We start from the raw sequence: 21,989 nt of genomic DNA, 5'->3' as shown, positions 1-21,989 counted from the left end.
ATTGGATGGGTTGTTTGCCGGCTAAGGGAACAGATTTCTTTAAAAAGTCTTCAAAATGTCTAATGATTGGACACTTCGCGAAGGGATGTCGGAGGTGTGGGGAGAAAGGACATATTGCCAAGGAGTGCAATAGAGACCCCATATGCATTTTGTGCGAAGGAAAGGACGGACGGGATAACCGACATATTGCCGGAAGTGGTAAATGCCCGGAATTTAGGAAGGCGTTAACTGTCGTGAAAAAATGACGTTAATACAAATAAATCTTAATCATTGCAGGGTCGCACAAGATTTGCTTGCGCAGACCACTTACGAATCCGCGATGGAGGTTGCTATCATTAGTGAATCGTACAGAAATCTCTAGGTGGTGTATGGGTCACATATTCGAGTGGTGGAGCTATATGGGCGTGCGGTCGTCAAGCCATACAATATAGCATGCGGCAGGCGGTTAGTGGCTTTGTGTGGCGAAAATAGGTGACTTTAATGCGTGGGCTATCGAGTTGGGCAGCAACGAGACTAACGCAAGAGGGTGGTGCTTGTTACAAGCATTTGTCCAGTTAGATGTAGTTCTGGCCAACGAAGGCAATGTAAACACTTATCGGAAAGGGAGAACTGGTTCAATTGTAGATCTGACTTTTGTCAGCCCTGCGCTGGCACGTGGCATGCCCTGGCAAGTTAGCAAGGGCTCCATGTACAGCAACCACAAGCCAATTACCTTTGCAATAAGGACGGAGCCACAAGGTAGGATACTCGCACCCCGGAAGCCGAAATCTAAAAGAACACCAGGATGATCTGCAAAAACGATGGATGAGCAAACATTTATGGAAGTATCCCTAGACCTGCCTAGCAAAGCAGGCACCTCCTCGGACAGAGGTTTCCATGTTATACAAAGTATCTCTAAGGCATGTGACGCGTCGATGCCTAGGAGATGCTCATTCTCCACTAGCAGACCGAATTATTGGTGGAATAGTGAACTTGCCAGTCTTCGATCGATTTGCCACAGAGTCACACGAACGGCTCAGAGAGCAATAGGTAGGATCGATCAAAGGCAAAGCTAGCATGCCTATAGGGAAGCTCGCAAGAACATCAAGCTCGTCATCCAACGTAGTAAGAGGGAGCGAAGTAATGTAGCAAGAAGGAGCTCTGTTTGGAAGTGGACATAAATCCGTGGGGTAGCGCCTATAAAATCGTTACAGGGCAATTCAGAGGCCGATCATCTCCGCAGATCACATGCCCTATGCTCTTGTTGAAAATAATCCAGGGGTTATTTCCCAACAAGAGCGGGGTACTAACACTTTCCAGCGTCCCCTCAATGTGACGGGGTCTTGACGACATACCGAATAAGGCCCTCAAACTTGTCGTCAAATGTAGACCGGATATGTTCGCGGAGCTGTTCGAAACGTGCATGTCGGAGAGTATCTTTCCTGTACCATGGAAGCGGCGGAAGCTGGTGCTGTTGCCTAAGGCTGGCAAACCCCCAGGGGAACCGTTCTCCTATAGACCCATATGTCCTCTAGACACTATGGGGAAAATGTTGGAGCGGGTAATTTATAATAGATTACTTCCAGTCGTCGAGAGCCAAGGGGGCCTTTCAGATAGGCAGTACGGGTTCCGTAAAGCCAGATCAACCATTGATGCCATCAAAATGGTTACTGGCTTGGCCGAAAATGCAATTCACGGAAGGGGTTGTACCAGCAAATATTATGTGGTGGTCACCCTGGATATGAGAAATGCATTCAACTCGGCCAATTGGAACCTTATACGAAAGTCTCTGGCGACGATTGGTGTTCCCACCTACCTCGTCGCTATTATAGATAGCTATTTTCATGAGCGAGCACTGTGGTATAATAACGATGATGGACCCAAGGAGTACGTTGTCTCCGCGGGTGTTCCACAGGGCTCTGTACTGGGGCCACTACTCTGAAACATCTTGTACAATGATGTACTTAACCTGGGTGGGTTACGCCGATAATATAGCACTGGCTGTGATCACAAAGCATTTCGAGGATGCTGGGTTGTACTCAAGCGAAGGAATTAGTGTTGTTAAGGTTGGCACTCGCTGAGGAAAAGACGGAAGCGGTCCTCATCATTAAGCGCCGCAAAAGAAATTACGCCTGTATTAGAATCGGGAATCGTATCATCACTTCCAAGGCGCCCATCAAATACTTGGGGTGATGATAGATGGAAAACTCAATTTTAAGCAGCACATAGAGCACACTTATAAAAAAGCATCCACCACGAGTATGGCTCTCGCAAGGATGATGGTGATCGTGGGAGGGTCGCGGCATACTTGCAGGCTGCTGAAGCCAGGGTGGTGAGTTCTACCATGCTGTATGCAGTCTCAGTTTGGGGAAACGTGCTACAGGTTTTATGCAATGCATATAAACTGAGTACAGTTTACAGAAGAACAGCCTTGAGGGTGTGTTCTGCCTTCAGGACCGTCTCAGACGATGCAGCGCTCGTCATCTCGGGAATGATGCCGATTGACATCCTGGCAACCGAAATGATGAACATTTATAACACCAGGTCCATCTCTCCCTTATCGCAGGTGAAAAAAGCCGAAAGAGAGAGATCCATAAGCAGATGGCAACAGCGATGGGACCAGTCAAGCAAGGGTCGTTGGACTTATAGGTTGATCCCTTCCATCAGGGAGTGGCTGGAAAGAAAGCATGGGGAGATCAATTATAATCTCACCCAGTTTCTCACGGGCCATGAAGGATACCGTCAATACCTGTACACGTTTAAATTGACCACCTCACCTAATTGTCCAAACTGCGGGGTCCCAGAGGACCCGGCGCACGTTTTCTTCCAGTGTCCTAGGTTCGTGGAAGAAAGGAGGAACCTGGAGGAAACTCTAGGTGAAGTGCTATCACCGGAAAATTTTGTCCGAAGAATGGTAGCCTGTCAGGAAGAGTGGGATGCGATCAATTCCATGATCGCAGTAATCCAGGATAAACTGCGAAAAGCAGAGGAAGTGAGGATGGCGCGGTTACGAACCCCGCGGGAAGACGGAAGGAGATCTAGCTAAAGTAAAGTAACTCCGCCCCGTGATGTAATACCTAAAGTGGATGGGGGGATGAGTCGAGGTGGGTTTAGTGGGTAAAAATCCCACACTCTGGCATGCTCAGGCCAGAGTCTTTTGAAGATTTACACTTCTTAACACGTTCACTGCGGGTTCGAAGCAAATTAACTTTTTCAACCGCCTAACCAATTCTTTTGCGAATAAGCCTTCTTTAGAGTTGAAATGACATTGTTTTACATTTATTAATTATGTTCGAATGGATTAAAATAATTAATGAACTTTACCCTGTCGTCCGCGCCCCGGAGAACAGTATTATGCGGCTAAACCCGCAACACTTGATTTTTTTTAAGTATCTAATTCCACAACGTACAGTTACTGAACCAAGTTATTATTTAGAAATGTGAAGGAAAACCTGCTCAGCCCTTTTAGGAAGCCGACAAAAGGAGTTGAAAGAAAGGTCGTGGTCAATTGATCCTTTTCGGAGCCTAGAGAGGACAAAACTAAACCTTTTAGAGGGCCTGCAAGGCAGGGGCCTTGGGTAAAGTAAATATGACCTGGACGTCACCGTGTCGTTCGCCGCAGTGAACATGTTAAAAAAAAGAAAAAACAAGTCGGAATACCGGAAGCTCGCGCTTCGGGTATAAAGGTTTTGTGTTCATCTTATGTAAGAGACGCACATTTTTCTGTCCGTATATAGCTACAAATCCAACATAATCCTTCATATTTTTCCAAACTACCAGACATACGTACATATTAGAGCCATAGATATCACGCTCACCCTAAACAAACAAACTGCCTATTACCTACTGTACACATATATGCACGTATCTAAATTTATCGTACCCATATTTCCGATTTACGTCTTATATCTCATTGAATTAGACACTACCCGCAAAGTTCATTAGCACGCATATACGCATATATATACCTACGTACACACATGTCTGGCTGGCAAATAACTAAAAAACTAAAACAAAATAATTGTCTGCGACCCAATTCCTAAGAACTCATTTCGTTGTGATATTCACGAACTGATATGTGATGATGACGTCATGCGGGTTGTAGAGTGAACGAAATTCACAAAAAATTGTAAAGTTTCACCCCCTATAACTTTGTTAATAATAGTTTGATTTTCTTCAAACTTGACCAAACTGTGCATTATAGTCTTCATTACACGCATGCCAAATTTTGTACTTCTGGGATGAACATAAGGGGGGGGCGCCCGGTAAATTTCTAAAATGTGGAAATATACTATTATTAACTTTATTTGTACAGATATCGGAACCGGATATATTTTGAGGCCTAGATTTCGTAGAGATGCACCACTGTGATTTTTTTCAGATTTTTTGGTTGGATAGGTTCTGAGAACGAGAGCTGTTACACTTTTTGTGGGTCATATTTTGAACCCTCACTCCCCTATGTTTCATCTAATATCAAATATTGCAACAGATTCGTACTAAGTACGAAGTACTAATTGAGACCTTTCATTTGATATCCTACATGGCTACATTCTGTGAAAAAAAAATGTGCACCCTCCATTCACATGTACGGGGAGCCCCCCCTTAAACTTAACACAAGATGGCGCCACTTACTGCATGTAAAGGGATCACCAGATTACATACTCTCACCAATTTTCGTGACAATCGGTCAAGCCGTTTCCGAATAAATCGGGTGTGACAGACAGACAGACAGACAGACAGACAGACAGACAGACAGACCTGTGAGGAGTTGCCAGATCTCCCATCAGGCGCGACCCCAGGTGGCGGATAGGGGCATACCTATTGACGTGTAAATATGTGTTCATGCACTTTTCTTTTCTGACTGTGCATGGGCTAGTGTTTGCTCATCTCTGGTGCGCGGACCAAAATGGCTATGGGAAGGATACCCAGAACATAAAACCACCATGGAAGACGAGAGAAGGAGGAAACTTACGGTGCAGGGGCTCGGAACCCCAGTACCGGCGGCTTTTGGGAGTGGGCAAGCGGGCTCCCGGTCGTCGATATCCCTCGACCGCAGTGCCTCGGTGGTGGACAACTTGGCCACCTTGGCATATAATGCTACAAGTGATTTGGATCTGGAGAAGGAAGTATCCAAGCGAAGTATGACCTTACCGAGAACACCAATAACAAGACCAAACAAAGATGAACTGAAGGCAGATCCTTGGACGATAAACACCGCGACAACACCCAACGCATATGTTCAAGATGCTCGACAGCAGGAGGTGCTCCAGGAACAAGGAAGACAAGGAAGAGCTGAACTTTGAGATCTCCACCAATGTCAAAGACGATGAAGGACAAGGTACAGGCAAGATCAATAAACGCCAAAAGTGAAGGACCGTGTAAAAGGGGTAACCCTGCCGGGACTTATAGAGAACAGAGTCCCGATCTGGAGGAATTGCCCTTCACCCAGCTTGGGGCAAAAATAGTTGAGCTGTCCGAGTTTATCAAGGACAAGCACAACGTGCACCAAGCCATAAAGAATATGGTGAGGGCTATTAGAGTGCTCTACAATAGATCACAGGAGGAAAAGAATAATAAGGACACGCCGAACCCCGCTGTGCCAACAGTATCACAAGCGACCCAAGTGACGCCTAACCGTACTACCATCGAATTCCAGCGAAATAAGCGAGTACGTGAAAAAGAGGGGGATCCTGTAAATAATCAGCAGGCGCCTAAGAGAAAAAAAGGCGGACACGACATCCTGAAAACCAACACCAACAGGCCAGAAGGAGGAAACCGTACAGCGAATCTAGGAAACTCGACCAGCGTTGCGAAGCCCAAGACCAGCGAAAACGATGGATGGACTAAAGTTACCAACAAGAAAGCGGAACGAAAAGCAAAAGTGCGAACTCGTCCAGATGTAATTGTTATCTCCAGTAAGGGCAATCTGTCCTACGCGGAGATACTCAAAAAGGTCAAAGCGGATCCCGACCTAAAAGATCTGAGCGGAAATGTAAACCGAATCCGAAGAACCCAGAAAGGGGATCTCATGTTCGAGCTGAAAAGATCCAGCGTGAGCAAAACTGATGACTTTCGCACTCAAGTGAAAAACTCACTTGGGGAGAATGCCGCAGTGCGTGCCCAAAAACATGAGATCTATATACAATGTAAGGATCTCGATGAAGTAACATCGAAAGAAGAAATTTGTACTGCTCTGAGGGAGCAATTCAAGTTGAAAGAACTCACCGAGGAGTCAGTTGTGGGCTTGCGAAAAGCCTATGGTGGTACTCAAACGGCCACAATACGAGCACCAGCGGAGGCAGCACAGATGTTATTGGCTGCCGGAAGGGTTCGGATTGGATGGGTTGTCTGCCGTTTAAGGGAACAAATTTCACTGAAGAGGTGCTTTAAATGCCTTATGTTTGGGCACTTCGCGAAGGCATGCACCAGCAGCATTGATCGATCCGATCGATGCAGAAGGTGTGGGGAGAAAGGTCATATTGCCAGAGAGTGCAATAGGGACCCCAAATGCCTATTGTGCGAACTAAAAGAGGGACAGGATAACCGGCATATTGCCGGAAGTGGTAAATGTCCGGAATTTAGGAAGGCGCTCACTGCAATGAGAAAATGAGGTTTATCCAAATCAACCTCAATCATTGCAGGGTCGCTCAGGATTTACTTGAGCAGGCCACGTTCGAATCTGAGATGGAAATTGCCATCATAAGCGAACCGTATAGACACCGTCACGGTGGGATATGGGTCAAAGATACGACTGGCGGAGCGGCGATATGGGCTCGCGGTCGACAGGCCATACAATGTTCTGCAAGTCAAGCAGGCAGTGGCTTCGTGTGGGCGAAAATAAGTGGTGTATATGTATACAGCTGCTACGCCCCGCCAAGTTTGACACTGTCTGAATTCGAGCAAATGCTTGATAATCTTGTTCTCGACGCGAGGGGACGTAGTCCAAAGGTGATTGCTGGTGATTTCAATGCTTGGGCCCTAGAGTGGGGTAGTAGGGAATCAAATGCTAGGGGGCGCAGTTTATTAGAAGCTTTTGCGCAGATGGACATAGTTTTGGCTAACGAAGGTGCTGTAAACACCTTCCAGAAAGGGGGGTCAGGCTCGGTTGTAGACCTGACCTTTGTCAGCCCTTCGCTGGCGCGTGGTATATCCTGGTGCGTCAGTGAACGCTACACCCACAGCGATCACCAGGCAATCTTCTTTGAGACATGTGTCGAGCCACAGGCCAAAGAGCTATCATGCAAGAAACCGAGAAAGATTTCAGGCTGGTCTGCAAAATCTTTGGATGAGGAGACCTTCATAGAGGTGTGGTTAGATCAGCGTGATAAAGCGGGCACCTCTACGGAAAGAGCTGTCCATCTGGCTCAATGCATTGCCAAAGCGTGTGACGCGTCCATGCCTAGAAGGTGTTCATTCCCCAGTAGAAGACCAAACTACTGGTGGAATGATGAACTGACCGGCCTTCGATCAGCCTGCCACCGAGCCAGAAGAGTGGCTCAGAGGGTGATAGGTAGAGTCGAACAGGGACAAAAAGAGAGCGCCTATAAGGCAGCCCGCAAAAACCTCAAGCTCGCCATTCAGCGAAGCAAGAGGGAGTGCTTTAAGGAGCTCTGCTCAGAAGCGAACATAAACCCGTGGGGGAATGCCTACAGAATCGTGATGGGACGATTCAGAGGCCGTTCATCTCCGCAGATCACGTGCCCCACCCTCTTGCTAAATATCATCCAGGGGTTATTCCCCCAGCAAGAGGAGAGCACCGACACATTCCAACCACCTCTGAATGTGACGGCAATTCCGCCAGTCACCAGAGACGAGCTGTTGGATATCTGCGGTAGAATAGGAGACAATAAAGCACCGGGTCTGGACGGAGTACCGAATAAGGCCCTTAAGCTTGCCGTGAAATCCAGACCGGACATGTTCGCTGAGTTGTTCGAAGCGTGCATGTCCGAGGGGATATTTCCAGTGGCATGGAAGCGGCAAAAGTTGGTACTTCTGCCTAAACCAGGTAAACCTCCAGGTGAACCGTCGTCATATCGACCCATATGTCTCCTGGACACGGTGGGGAAAATGCTAGAGCGGGTAATTTATAATAGATTACTCCCGGTTGTTGAGAGCCAAGGCGGCCTTTCGGATCGGCAGTATGGGTTCCGTAAAGCCAGATCAACCATTGATGCCATCAAATTGGTTACTGGCTTGGCCGAAGATGCAATTCACAGAAAGGGTAGTACCAGCAAATATTGCGTGGTAGTAACCCTGGATGTGAAAAATGCATTCAATTCGGCCAATTGGAATCTAATACGGAAATCTTTAGCGAAGGTTGGTATTCCCGCCTATCTCGCTGCTATCGTCGATAGTTATTTAACTGAAAGGAGGCTCTGGTATGACACCGATGACGGACCGCAAGAGTACGTTGTTTCCGCGGGTGTCCCACAGGGCTCCGTATTGGGCCCACTACTGTGGAACATCTTGTACAACGATGTATTTAATCTTCCCCTTCCGGGGGAAGCCACAGTGGTGGGTTACGCTGACGACATAGCGCTGGTTGTTGTCGCAAAGCATCTCGAAGATGCTGAGTTATACTCAAGTGAGGCAATCGGTGTTGTTAAAAGTTGGCTAAAGAGCTCTGGTCTGATACTTGCGGAGGAAAAAACGGAAGCGGTCCTCATCACGAAGCGCCGGAAGAGAAATTACGCCTGTATTAGAATCGGGAATCATATCGTCACTTCCAAGCCGACCATCAAATACTTGGGAGTGGTGATAGACAGGAAACTTAGCTATAAGCAACATGTGCGGTATGTTTGCGACAAATCATCCACTACAAGTATGGCCCTGGCAAGGATGATGCCGAACATTGGAGGGCCACGGCATACCTCTAGGTTGCTTATAGCCAGGGTCATGCTCTATGCAACCCCAGTTTGGAGGGAGGCGTTGTGGATGTCAGGGAACGCTACCAAACTGAGTTCAGTCTACAGGAGGACAGCCCTGAGGGTATGCTGTGCCTTCAGGACTGTCTCAGATGATGCAGCATTCGTCATCTCTGGAATGATGCCGATTGACATCTTGGCAGATGAGATGGCGAACATATACAATGCAAAGCCAACCTCCTCCTCATCGCGGACGAGGAAGACGGAAAGGGAGAGATCCATAAATAGATGGCAAGAGCGGTGGGAACGCTCGGGAAAGGGCCGGTGGACTCACAGACTCATTCCTGCCATCAAGGAGTGGTTGGAGAGACGACACGGTGAGATTAATTATAATCTCACCCAGTTTCTCACGGGGCACGGAGGATATCTCCAATACCTTCACAGGTTTAAATTGGAGACCTCACCCAATTGTCCAAATTGCAATGGAGTCCCAGAGGACCCAGAGCATGTATTCTTCCACTGTCCGAGATTTGTGGAAGAAAGGAGGAATCTAGAGGAGACTCTAGGGGAGGTGCTGGTACCAGAAAATCTGGTGCCGAAAATGCTAGCACATCAAGAGAATTGGGATGCGGTAAACTCCATGATCGCATCTATCCAAAATAAACTGCGAAACGCAGAGGAGAGGAGAAAAACGCGGTCACGTGCGCCGCGTATAGAAGAAAGGTGACAAAGCTAGAGTGAGCTGACTCCGCCCCGTGATGTAATACCTTATGGTGGTTCCGCGGGGCAGGGAGGGAGTCGGGGGTGGTTTTAGTGGGTAAAAATCCCACACGCTGGTGTGTCCAGACCAGTATCTTTTCGAAGATTTCCACCTCCTCAAAAAAAAAAAAAAAAAAAAAAAAAGACAGACAGACAGACAGACAGACGGACAGACGGACAGACAGACACCGTCTCGATTCTAATAAGGTTTTGTTTCACACAAAACCTTAAAAAAGACGGACACACAGACACCGACTCGATTCTAATAAGGTTTTGTTTAACACAAAACCTTAAAAATTGAGATCCAATAAGATCACTGTGGTGGACGGGGTACGCAACTGGATGTATGTACTTATTGGCGTGATTCTGTATTGCAATTAATTCATACCATATTATGACCAGCTAAAGGCTTTTAGCTATCCTCTTGTGGTTCTGTATTAGAATCTGAAGAGTTTTTCCTTTGAACTTTTCTTTTCGAACATTTCGAACGTTTCTTGGTCCTGGCACTTCGGGAACACTCACATTTGATATCTGCGGGCTGGCGCTGAAAGACTTCAGGGTTTTCAATTATGTCTTTCACCGTCGTCCTCGATTTCTACAAAAAACAGAACATTTCAAATTTACTTTTAGAATAGCGGTGCAGATATAGTTGCTACTCACCGTAGATGGATTTGAAACACATCCCCAAAGGAATACTCGGTGTTTCGCCGACATAACAGCATAGAAAAATGGACGGTTGAGAGTGACTGTCGGGTTGGTATCGCCTGACTCCCCTGAAATGAATATGAATAGCTGGTGAAAAATGGAAACTTCAGTTTCCTTAGTGTGAATGATATCGATTACTCTGCTTTTCTAGCAACCAGAACATAGTGTCTGGTTAGCTGGAATGCTTAGAGTACAAGGCTATTGTACGGAAAGTCGCGGTTGAAATCTTACAGTGGCAGTGGAATTTGTATCGTGATTTGATGTCGGATACCAGTCGACTCAGCTGAGAATGAGTACCTGAGTCAAATTAGGGAAATAATCGCGGGCGAGCGCAATGCTGACCACATTGTCTCCTATAGGGTACTATAATCCTGTAGTGTACGGTTACAGTCATGCATGAAGTGCTCAAACAGACTTCAGGGCTCTGATCCAAATGGATTCTTTAATTATAGGTATTTTCCGAATGGCTCATTAATTGTCAAATAAAAAGTAGCCCAATACTCTGAAGAATAAGTAAATTGGGAGTGTTAAAATGGACAAGTCTCGGTTCACCGATAAATATATTTTGTTTTAACACTTAATGCCCTAGAAAACTAACAGTGCTCACACACTGATTTGGTTTATAACGACCCTCGAGAGAACTTCTTTTCTTTCTGACTTTTTTGCAATTTAATTCAATCTTTGACTTCTCAGATAACGTTCCTAAGGAGTTAAGTTCCTGATGTGGAATCGTATTCAGAAGATCAAAATCACCATATATGGAACGGAATCAGAATCGCTTAACAGACCATTGCAGTCATACACGAGCCATTGCAGTGGTTAGCTCCAGTGGTTACGATGACCTTAACGCAAACGATATGGGAATCCGGAATTAACTTGGATGATATCCCAGCGGAAGAGTTTCTGAACCAATTGAAGCGCTTGAAGTAAAAGAAACGAACTACATGTATACTCCGACGCATCAGAGTCTGTATATACCGCTGTCGCCTACCTTTTTTTTTTCTTAACACATTCAATTTATTTTGTTTGATTTTGTTACAGGTAGTTTATGACTAAAATTAATACTAGACTTATCTCTAACAGCTTAACTTTACCTAGAAATTAACATTTTGCTTAATACTAGACTTAATTTACGGGGGTATTAATTTATCCTATGGCTAATGCTATAGAGGGGAAAGTCAGGAAAAACCCCTATTATGTTGTTGTTTGTTCGTTGGATAATTGTGTTGCATGAATGGATGGAGGAAGGATACATATAGAGGAAGGTGGTGTTACTGGGCGGTGGAGTAGACGAGGCCAGGGCGATGTCGATCGTATGGGCGGTTGAATATGATCATCTTCCCGCCGCGATAACTGCTGTTTTGGGAGGAAAGGGTTAGGAGGTCTGAAGGGAGGGGATGGTGGCGGTATGTGGGGTTAGTGTTATGGTTGCGTATGCGGGAATCGCTTACCTTAAGACACTAGACATTCAAGGGGAAGTAAATATTATCTTGTTGTGGGCCAAGATTCGTGTAAAATTGCTGAAAGCAAAAATAACTCTCTCACAATTGGAATGGAGCTCTTCTATTAACCGAACTGATGAAAATGATAGCCTTTCTTCTCCACACGCTGCACCCTGTATAGTGGAATGGTCTCGATGCCTCGCATGTTCAAGAAGTGTTGTGATTTTCCAGCGGGCCAAGGGGTGTGATATACTAGATCACTTTTCTTCAATTTCAATTCAATTCAAAAGCTGGTAAGGGTGTCGGCATATGTCCTTCGGTCTGTGACGAAAGAAAAAGGAATTATCTCTTTAAAAGAGTACGAAAGAAGTGCATTACAGATTCTTCAATTGGCATAAAAGGCTGAATTTGACAAGAAATCGAGGACGTGGTCAAAAACAATCCGCTGCAGACGGTCTACAAAAGGTGTATCCGTTCGTTGATCATTAATTTGCCATTAGCCGATATATCAGAAGAACTAAACATCCGCTTATCTTGCCAAGAGAACACCACGTTACTTACATGATAATACGGGAAGCGCAGGGAAGTATACGGAATGAACTGAATCATTGCTTTACTTGTGTAAGGTACGCCAAAAGCCGCGGACAGCAACTGATGGCCGATCTTCCTGAATCACCCCAGGTGACCTTCTGGCGGTTTACACCGGTGGCAACCTCACATTTCGGCGGTTTGTGGGAAGTTGTATTACAATCAACAAAACTGAAGCTTAGGTGTGTATTCGGTATGGAGAAAATAATCCCGACGTGCGAAGAATTTGAACCTGCTGTGCGAGATTGCGGCTTGCTTGAATTCAAGGCTTCTAGTTCCATTATCTAGTAATCCTGAGGACATCGAAGCATTGACATCGGGTACTTTTTGGTACAACGATCGTTAAAGGCATTACCGGAATACGATAGATCACAACGGGACATCTATGAACATTAGCAATAGCTAAAAGAAATTCACCAAATGGTCTGAACTAGCCGGTCTCAGGAATATCTGCTCCATCTCCAATCTAGTGTAAGCACACTTAACGTGAAGCCGGGACAACTAGTGCTTATCCGACAACGAAATACCCCAGCTACAGAGTGGCCATTGGTACGGATCCGTGAAGTTCACCCTGAAAGCGGTGGTAAAGTTTGTGCAGTTACCATGCAGTATTACAGCGCGTAAAAACTGTATGAGGTCATCAAGTCGGTCAACACGATGGTCGTGCTTCACCAAAGTGAATGTCGATAGCTTGATCGCGGAAATCGAATGAAGTGGACACAAAATAGACCAGAATGGCGGCTGCTCTATGTGGTCGAGGAGATGAACTAAAGTTCCTGAATATTGATGATTTGAGTAAGATCATAGGCGAGGTGATAAGAAAAACTGGCCATTTCAAAGAGATACCACGAGGAGCGAATGTCCATGCAGAAGGATCAAGAGCTAAGTATGGGATTCGGTTAATTTCATATCATCGGGAACCACGAGTACTTCTTGCTCTACGTAACAGCAATACTCCAGGTAATAGGGGATGGGCACTACCTGCTCCCACAAGTCGAGGTTGCCGAAATTGCAGAAAATTAGAATCAAGAACACTATTTCGAGCTCGATGAACTCGAGCTTGCGTTGTGCCACTTGCAGGAGAACATTTTCTTTCAAACTGTATCGTCTATACGATCTGCGAGAGAGCAAATAAGCTGATTTGATACCCATTTGGACCACATCAGAAATAAGGAAACATCATGGAAGGAGCTGATGGCGCCGAATAGTGGATTATGCGTAAGCAACAAGCTTATTACAGCCTCGGTGATTTGTAATGGACATAGAGACGAAGTGTCCTCTCGGAAAGAGTCGGCATATTTCACTTGTGTGATATTTGTCTAATACAAGCAAATAGCATTCTGCTCCGAATCCAATGTTCAATGCTCTTTTGACCGGAGAGCTGGTTTCTGACAGACTTCTAACTGCAAGATTCCGGTATAGGTTAAGGAGCATCGCAATTGTACAATACTATGCACCAAAGGAGACTTCCGATATAGTGGAGGATACTTTCTACAAGCATTTACAATCAGTTCGGGTTAGTCTTCCTAAAGATGACATTGTGGTTGTAATGGGTGGACTGAATATCAAGATGGGGTCTGACAACATCTTGCTCCGAAAGCTTGATCGAATGAGAGCAGGCTGGTTTTCATTCCGCAATCTTCTGTCATTGACCTCTACAAATTATTTAAGGACAGTGCGAGTGGTTTAGATCTTCGATCTTCGCTTAACCTGCTCTTCATTGATTTCGAGAAAGCCTTCGGAAGCGTAAACATAGAGTATATGTGGCATGCTTTAAGGAGGAGGGGCTTATCGGAGAAACTAGTAATATCAGAGGGACATATATTGGTGCCAACTGTCAGGTGCTGCATCGAGATAAAATCTCAGGGAAATTTGGGGTCGAAAGTGAAGTTCGCCAGGGTTCCATCTTGTCACCGATATTGTTTCGTCTTGATATCAACGACGTTCTTCATGCTGTCTTGTTCGGAGAACACGATGAAATTCAATGGACTATGACGCCTTTCGCTGCTTTATCTGAAATCTGGAAATGCAGTGATCCTAACATTAAAATCAAGTTGAGACTGTCCTGTGCTAGTGTTCTTGGGAGTAGCACATAGAAAGTGACCCCCACTGCTACTCGGAGGCTTCAAGCCTTTATTTTCGCCTGTGGATAGATAATAATAACCTGAAACGAAGGCGTGTAGGTGTGGTAGAAGCTCTATACCCCACCAAATGGTAATCTTCAACCATATACCTTTTAGATCAGAAAGGATAAACCAGAGGCTATCCTGAGGAATTTTCGGAAAGAAGTAAAAAATGTTGTACTGCTCATTCCATTTTATGTAAACGTTGTCCTTGATAATGTTCCAGGTATACAAATCTGCGGGATCAAAGTTTGTTGGTCTGGCAAGTTCTTGGCGGCCACAGGTTCTCTGATGTTCAGATCGTTATCACTACGGTTTATTACAGGATGAAACAATTCCTGTCAGATAGATTGCAGGACAACACGATTTGAGAGTATCAAGCATATAAGGCCTAAATATCGTCTGAGTTGAACTGCGGGAAGTGAAACGCTAGGTAACCAGCTACATGATCCATAATTGATCTGATTATGGTTCTAATTACTTTAGGTTGTATTTAAGGTGGAAACATTAGCTACGGCCTAAAGCGTAGTTTGAAATCCTTAAAGCATTCTTTGTCTTAGTAATAAAGTGAAAATGATCCTCTATTACAATAGATACTGATTCTCCTCACTAAGAATATAACTGATTTTCTATGGGCCTGAAAAAAGCTGAGTATTTCTATCTAATACTATCGTATTGGAAATTATCAATTTGTGATAGCTGCAGTCTGTTTCGTGAGTTTTGTTCGGTCTCCTTCCTAGTTTAGGAGGAAGGAGACTGGTATACGAGTAAACGAGACACTAGCTAATATTTTCGTGGCAGAAAGAAATGCCAAAATACTCCTCCCATCTCTGAATTCAAAAACGATAACTTTCTTGGGATCTTAATGATCGCCCCTTCCTTCCACTCATTGAGAAAAATTTCGGATTACCAGGATTTACGGATTAACGGCAATATTAATTGTATGAGCCGCAAGCGAAAGTTCTGTAGCAAGACCGTCATGGCCGGCGGGTTTTTGGGCACGTTGATGGCAAAAAAAATTGTTTCTGTTTAGAAAGACAGTCCGTTACCTCATATTAAGAAAAGTTAGTTCTTAACCTAGAGCCTATATGCCCTTGGGATATCCAAAATCTAGACTGTCTTAGACCGAAGAAGACCGAAGTGGAAGAGTCCATCAAGCGTAAATGCCCAGAGGTAATTAGTGCCCGGATAGGCGGAGGTAATACACCTCTGCAAATTCTTAACCTCGGTGTGGTTAAAGTTACCGAAATTGTTTAGTATCCTTCTGTTTAGTAGAATAAGAATACAAGTAGCTCTTGTCAAGTGGTACTACTGCGGTGACTGTGGCTGGCTTTAACGTTACATATACTGCAACCTCAGGAGTGTAACTGCTCATGAGTTGCTAGGGAAGATCGCTGCGGAGGCGGAAGCTGACCTAGTGCTAATCAGCGAACCATACCAGAGCGAAAATCCAGCTTTATGGCATTTCGACTTCGGGTTCGGCGTTGGTTTTCAGCACCAAAAATCGAATGAAACCGTGCCAGTCTTTTGACGCTAGATGGTAGAAGATACTACTGTGGGTACAGAGGGGCCGATGTTGGTTAGGGTTCATTTTCATGCTACCACATTTGAATGCCATAGAGGTGGATGCGGATCATCGAGCTGAGCTATACCACAAATTGCTATTACTCTTAGTTACTTTCTATAATGGCAAAGGAAGGTATGAAAGAATTGGTGGACCCCCGTACAAAAGGGGCGTTAAAAATAAATAAGCAGCTGCTTGAAAACAGGACAATTTTAGTGGGCTATGCAATTCAATGATATGAAATTCACAATTCAAAGCAGAAATGGTTACGAGTATACGGGAATATGATTTGATATGATATGAGGTTTTATGTAACTGGGGGGTCTAGATAATTATTTGTGGTTCGCTTCGAGGTTTGGTCCTATGTGTACTACAATAGCAGCAAATGCGAGTTCTGAAGTTTCGGGATTCACATAATAATCGTAATTCCTACGTATGAAGAAAGGCCTTTTGTTATTCGAAAGTTAACTAGACTTTTCGACCTTTAATTTTTTAAGGTTTATGCAGTATAAACGTAAACATGTACCAAAAGATTTGATGTTAACTTACAACCGTAGCCGTCTGTAGCTAGTCCTCCTTCTTGAACATCTATGACTGCTGAGAGGAACCCTTGCTGCAGGTTGGTTGGCCGTGGTGTAAATTCTGTAAATTTTGAACGAGGCGAAAACGTCAAATTCAGGCCTGCCTGCATGAAATAAAAGAAACAATAAATGTAAAAATATAATTAGATGCAGGTTGTTTAAAGTGTGGATTCTGATTTATTTATTTATTAATTTAGCAATAGAAACTATAATAATTCAAAAATATTTGTTGAAATTGAATTGGAACGAATTTGCGGGAAATTGGGAAAAAAACTACATGCAGGAGGCAGGGCTGCAGAGAGAAATTTCTGGCGCGGGGAACAAATTATGCAAAAATCGGGGCGCGGGGTGAAAATTAGTCGGATTGGGTATGCGAATTCTATTATCCCTACTTTTCATTGAAATTTCAGTTCCGCGCACCGAGAAAATTTCGCGGGCGGGGGAATCTCCCTCCTTTTCCACCCCTCTCGCCAGGCCTGACAGGAGGTTCTGTTTGGCGTATTGTTTGAATTTGTTTGCATCGCACATTAGCCGTTCCTAAATCGCGTATACAAGAAAACCATTTAGGCGCTATCGATACACTAGTACATCACAAATGTGCCCAGAACATACTCTTCATCGTATTTTTGCATATGCGCATCCAGGGAGGCACGCGCGATCATATTCCGTGCGACCAGGAAACTCGATTTGTTCTTCCTGTATGTTGTCCTTTTGCTCTGCGGGTTTACCTGGAAAATATAATAAAAATGTAAAACAAAAGGAATGGAAAATTTGTCCGGTAAGGCCTCGCAACTCCAATACCAGTGGTTTTTGTTGGTGATCAAGCACACCCTTGATCGACAATATCAAGTGGATTACTTAGGCGATGTCCTGTGAGTTTAGGCTTAAGGATACACTCAAAGCCTTGCCTGGTTGTCGTAAGAGGCGACTGAGAGGGGTAGGAATTTGTGGGCTAGCAACCTGCAAATTTTCGAAATTTTATTGCTACCAAAAAAAATCAGAAGTGTATACCGCATCGCGAAACAACTTTCATGTGCTCGTAAATCTTTCGATGGTCCTGGGACCATAATAGTCGACTTCCGCGATGACGAGCAGCTGAAGAGGTAGAAAAAACACTTCACCACGGTTCTTAGCCGTATCACATCCGGTGGGGTTCCCCCTCTTGTGGATGAAATGGCTAGTCACCGTATCATGCGGATACGAACTGTTCCTCCAAGCAGAAGAGAAATCATTTGCGCCATCGATGCCCTCAAACGGGGTGAAGCCACCGGTCTTGACGGTTTCTACACAGAGTTATTAATAGTTGCACCTGCAGTTACTGCAGATCTAATAATTTCTCTCGTACGAAAATCTTGATAATCCGGTGAAAGCCAAACTCAAAATTTCCCCAACCAAGCAACACATTTAGCAAGGGAGAGTGCTGAAGTGCGTGCTCACAATCTAGGACAGAAATCACTCTGTATAGTGCCTTAGTTTAAGTTGGATGACTCACAGGAGATCGCTATTGTCAATCTTAGAAAAGTTTGCCACAAAGATATAATCAGACTACAGCGATAAATAGACTACAGCAGATGCAATGCAAATGTTACTGAATCTTGAGAAGCTGTCTATTAGTTAAGTTGTCTGCTGCCATAGAAAGAAGAAGAAAAAGATGCTTGAATTGTCTTTTTTTACGGACATCTGGCGAGAGTATGCACCAGTGCTATTGATCAGTCTGACCGATGCAGACGTTGTAGGGAAACGGGTCACATTGCCCAGAAATGCGTGTTGTGCAGTGAAAAGGAGGGCCTGGAGAGTGGGTATATCGTCGGAAGCTGCAAATGTCCTGAGTTAAAAAAGACGATAAATGCAGTGTGGAAGTGGGGTCTGCCTTCGCAGACCATGCATAAGTCGAAGGTATGAGGTATAAGCGAACCCTAACAATAATGGAGGCGATCCTACAGGTGGTGCGGCTTTATGGGAAAAGACGGCATACGGTATGTTTATAGCTTCGACGCTCTTCCAAGCCTGGCGTTGGGTGTATTCGAAAACATGTTGAACAGATTGGTCTTGCATCCACAAGGACGGAAACCAAAAGCGTCGGCGGTGGGTAACAGAATCGGCAAGCAGGCGAAAGCAAGAGGGTTTTGTCTCTTGGAGGGTTCGTGTAGTTAGATACCATATTGGCTAGCGATGGTCAGGTTAATACTTACCGGAAAGGGGGTCTGGTTCGGTAGTAGATCTGACTTTAGTTAGTCCCTCGCTAGCTCGTGGTACGCCCTGGAACGTCAGTGAACACTGCACCCACAGCGATTACAAGGCAATCGTCTTTGGCTTAGAAAGCAATCCAAGCGATTGAAGACCTGCTCGTCCGAGAATGAGGAGAATGTCAGGTTGGCCTGCGAATACAATTGACGGGCAAACATTAATTAATTTTTCTTTGGTTCCTGGATACTATACCAGGCACACCCACGGAGAGCGACCTCCATATCACGGAATGTATCGTCACGGCATGTGACTCATTATTGTGGGGTCGTTTTACATTCCCCAGTAGAAGGCCCAACTGCTGGTGGAATAGTGAATTGTCTGATTCTGGGTTAGCGCCTCATCGGGCTAGACGAGCTGGCCAGAGAACAATGGAGGCAACGAGGTGAAGGAAAGTATTTACAAAAGAGCTCCAAGAAACCAGAAGCTAGCTACACAGCGAATCAAGAGGAGCTGCTTCCAATAACTTTACGTAGAGGCGGATATAGACCCACTGGGACGTGCAAAATACGTTTAACTTGGCCAGTTGGAAACTTAAAAGGAGGTCTTTGACGGCAATTGGTGTACTCAGTTATTTAACTGCGCTTGGCGGCAGCTTTTTAACAGGTAGAAAGCTCTGACACGAAATAGACAAAGGATCCAATAAATACGTTGTCTGCGCAGGTGTCCCACAAGGCTCTGTTTTGGGATTTCTATTGTGGAACATTATGTATGTATAATGACATCCTCAATATCCCAATTGCCAGCGAGGTTACAATAGAGAGTTACGCCGTTGACATAGTGGTATTACATAACATCTGGTGGATGTGGAATTTTATTTGTGCGAAGAAATCAGAAAGAAGTGGCTGAAAGAATCAGACCTTTCATTCGCGAAGGATGGAGGCGGTGCTTATCACCGAAAATCACTGCTCGTATCAGAATGGGGAAGCATATCATCACTTCAAAAGCAGCAATCAAAAGCTTTGAGGTCATGATTAACGAAAGGCCGAATTCCAAGCAGCACTTACAAAATACATATTTGCACCAAGGCGGGCAATGCTAATATTGACTTACTTATAGGTAAAGTGGTGGACTCTATACTGTTCTACGCATTGAATACCATATGCAATGCTTAAAAGATGAGCATGGTTTATAGAAAGACCGCTTTAAGAGTGATGTGTGGTTTTAAAACCATCTGAGACCAAGTGACCGCAGAGAACACATGATGATATAAACTGCTGTCTCATGAAGTTTTTTTCACAGGACGTAGTGGATTCTGTAAATACCATTATAGCTTTAAATTGGAGGGTTCACCTGTTCCAGTTGCGGCGGTATTCCGGAGCAAGTTTTCTTCCACAGAAGAAAAGGAAGATTCTAGAGGAGACATTAGGAGAAACAGAACACTCTCAAATATAACTGAGAAGATGTTTGTGTGCCAGGAGAACTGGAATGCAGTTAACTCAGTACAGGTTGAGAGAGGCAGAGGAGGCCAGAAAGGCATGTAAGGAAAATCCTAGAATCACGTCCACTCCGCGACGTAATACTTTGCGACTTAAGGGTGGTTTTAGTGGCTAATAGTTTCACATGCTGCCACATGTATACTAGTGTCTTTGGAAGATTTCCACATCCGGAAAAAAAGACTGACAGACAGACATTGAATCGATTTCACAGTTTTTTTTTTTTAAAAAAAATACCTTAAAAGCAATTTCAGTAATTTGGGAAAAAGTATAAAAGAACCTTATAATCGCAATTGTTTGTCTTAAAAGCCTCCTTTATGGGATATCATCGCTGATTAGATTTCAAGATGACGCCTTGTATTCAGTGATTCAAAAGTCACTCCTACCTTTCTTACATATTCGGACAATGGGAACTGCATTTCGATTCTGAACTTTGGAATAGCAACTGACATATCATAGATTGTCATACTCCTTCGCAATCCTATAATATCAAAAGTCTCGATCTTGCTTTCAACATCTCTGAATGCTTGTAGATTTTTCGGGAGGATGAAAAACATTGCGTGTTCATCGTCCTTGAAATATAGATTGAAAAACTGCAAATCTCCTAAGACACCATATCTGAGTTTCTTTTTAGATAAGAACATCATCGGCACCTTCACAACTTGAGTGTCATTTACTTGGAAGTTGACATTCGCAGTGCTTGGCTTATAAAACTGATATTGCCATCGAGCCTTAAAAGTAGTTATGCACACCAGGAACATTTCTTGGTTGGTGTCTATTTGACTGGGTTCGGCAACTTTTGTTATCGCATTTCCGGATTTCCGTTTAGCCCATTGGTTGAAGGTATTAGCTATACTGCTAGCATCCGCTATGTCGATAGCTTTCCTCGATATCCTAAAGTAAGTTTTCATCAGTTCCTTGGTATCCTTTTTGAGTTCAAACTTCTTATCTATGAACAATCGAGCCAGAAATATCGGGCGTTTGTTTCCGCCTCTTTTCAAATATTTGCAAATCATCCGCCAGAATACTTTTGCAGTGTCTTGTTGATTCCTTTTCGCCCCCAAAACTGCTGCCAGTTCCTCTTTACTGTCACTATCGGGTACTACCAAATTAAGAAGTCCTAGACCTTTGTAAAGTACAAATGGTGGGATCAATAAATTGGTATGGTTCGGCATTGCTTTCAATATTTGCTTGTAAACTTTTAAGCCGAACGTTATTGCCTTTCGGTTTTCCACGACTGAGGGGCCATCGGGTTTGTTTGACATCTTTTCTGACTTTGTTTTAAATAAAAATTAATTGTGAACTAAAGATTTATGTTTACACTTTTTGAATTAAAACTTTTCGAAATTGAACTTTTGACAATAATTAGGGATAAATCAAAGGAAAGCCTACTAAAATGAGGAATGCGTAATGCAAATGAAACTCAGGCAAGTTTCATTTAACATGAAGCCAGTTGAAGTTTAGTTAGTTGAATAAATCTTTGAATGAATTAACGCAGAGGAAGCGGAACACCCTCAATTTAATGTTATGTTGAGATAATTAAATTTCTACCAAATTACGAATACTTAATTCAACCGTATTGCAGAGTCCAGTTCATTAGATGCAGTGAATAAAACCCATGTTCGTAGAGTCGATAGAATTGTACTGAAAAATTATAATAACAACAAACAACAAACAAAGTCAAAACGCATGCTGTCCATCATT

At 44.1% G+C, this 21,989-nt stretch overlaps 1 protein-coding gene across 3 annotated transcripts in view; it reads right to left on the bottom strand.

Moving 5' to 3' along the window:
- The window catches only part of LOC119649013 (alaserpin-like), a 33,011-nt gene extending 11,350 nt beyond the window's left edge, over positions 1–21,661 (bottom strand). For all 3 annotated transcript variants that reach the window (XR_005249077.1, XR_005249078.1, XM_038050964.1), the window contains exons 1-4: positions 20,672–21,661; positions 16,574–16,709; positions 10,263–10,375; positions 9,991–10,197 (exon numbers count right to left, since the gene is read on the bottom strand). Coding sequence is in view for 1 of the 3 variants with exons in the window: in XM_038050964.1 (XP_037906892.1) it covers positions 10,015–10,197; positions 10,263–10,375; positions 16,574–16,709; positions 20,672–21,550 (1,311 nt within the window). In the remaining 2 variants the exon portion in view is untranslated. The remainder of the gene's footprint in view (positions 1–9,990; positions 10,198–10,262; positions 10,376–16,573; positions 16,710–20,671) is intronic.
- Between the last annotated feature and the right edge of the window lie 328 nt (positions 21,662–21,989).

Source organism: Hermetia illucens, chromosome 2 (assembly GCF_905115235.1).
Source record: "Hermetia illucens chromosome 2, iHerIll2.2.curated.20191125, whole genome shotgun sequence".
Taxonomy (NCBI): domain Eukaryota; kingdom Metazoa; phylum Arthropoda; class Insecta; order Diptera; family Stratiomyidae; genus Hermetia; species Hermetia illucens.
The sequence above is the reverse complement of the archived record's forward strand: the minus strand, read 5'-3'. Positions and strand labels throughout refer to the sequence as shown.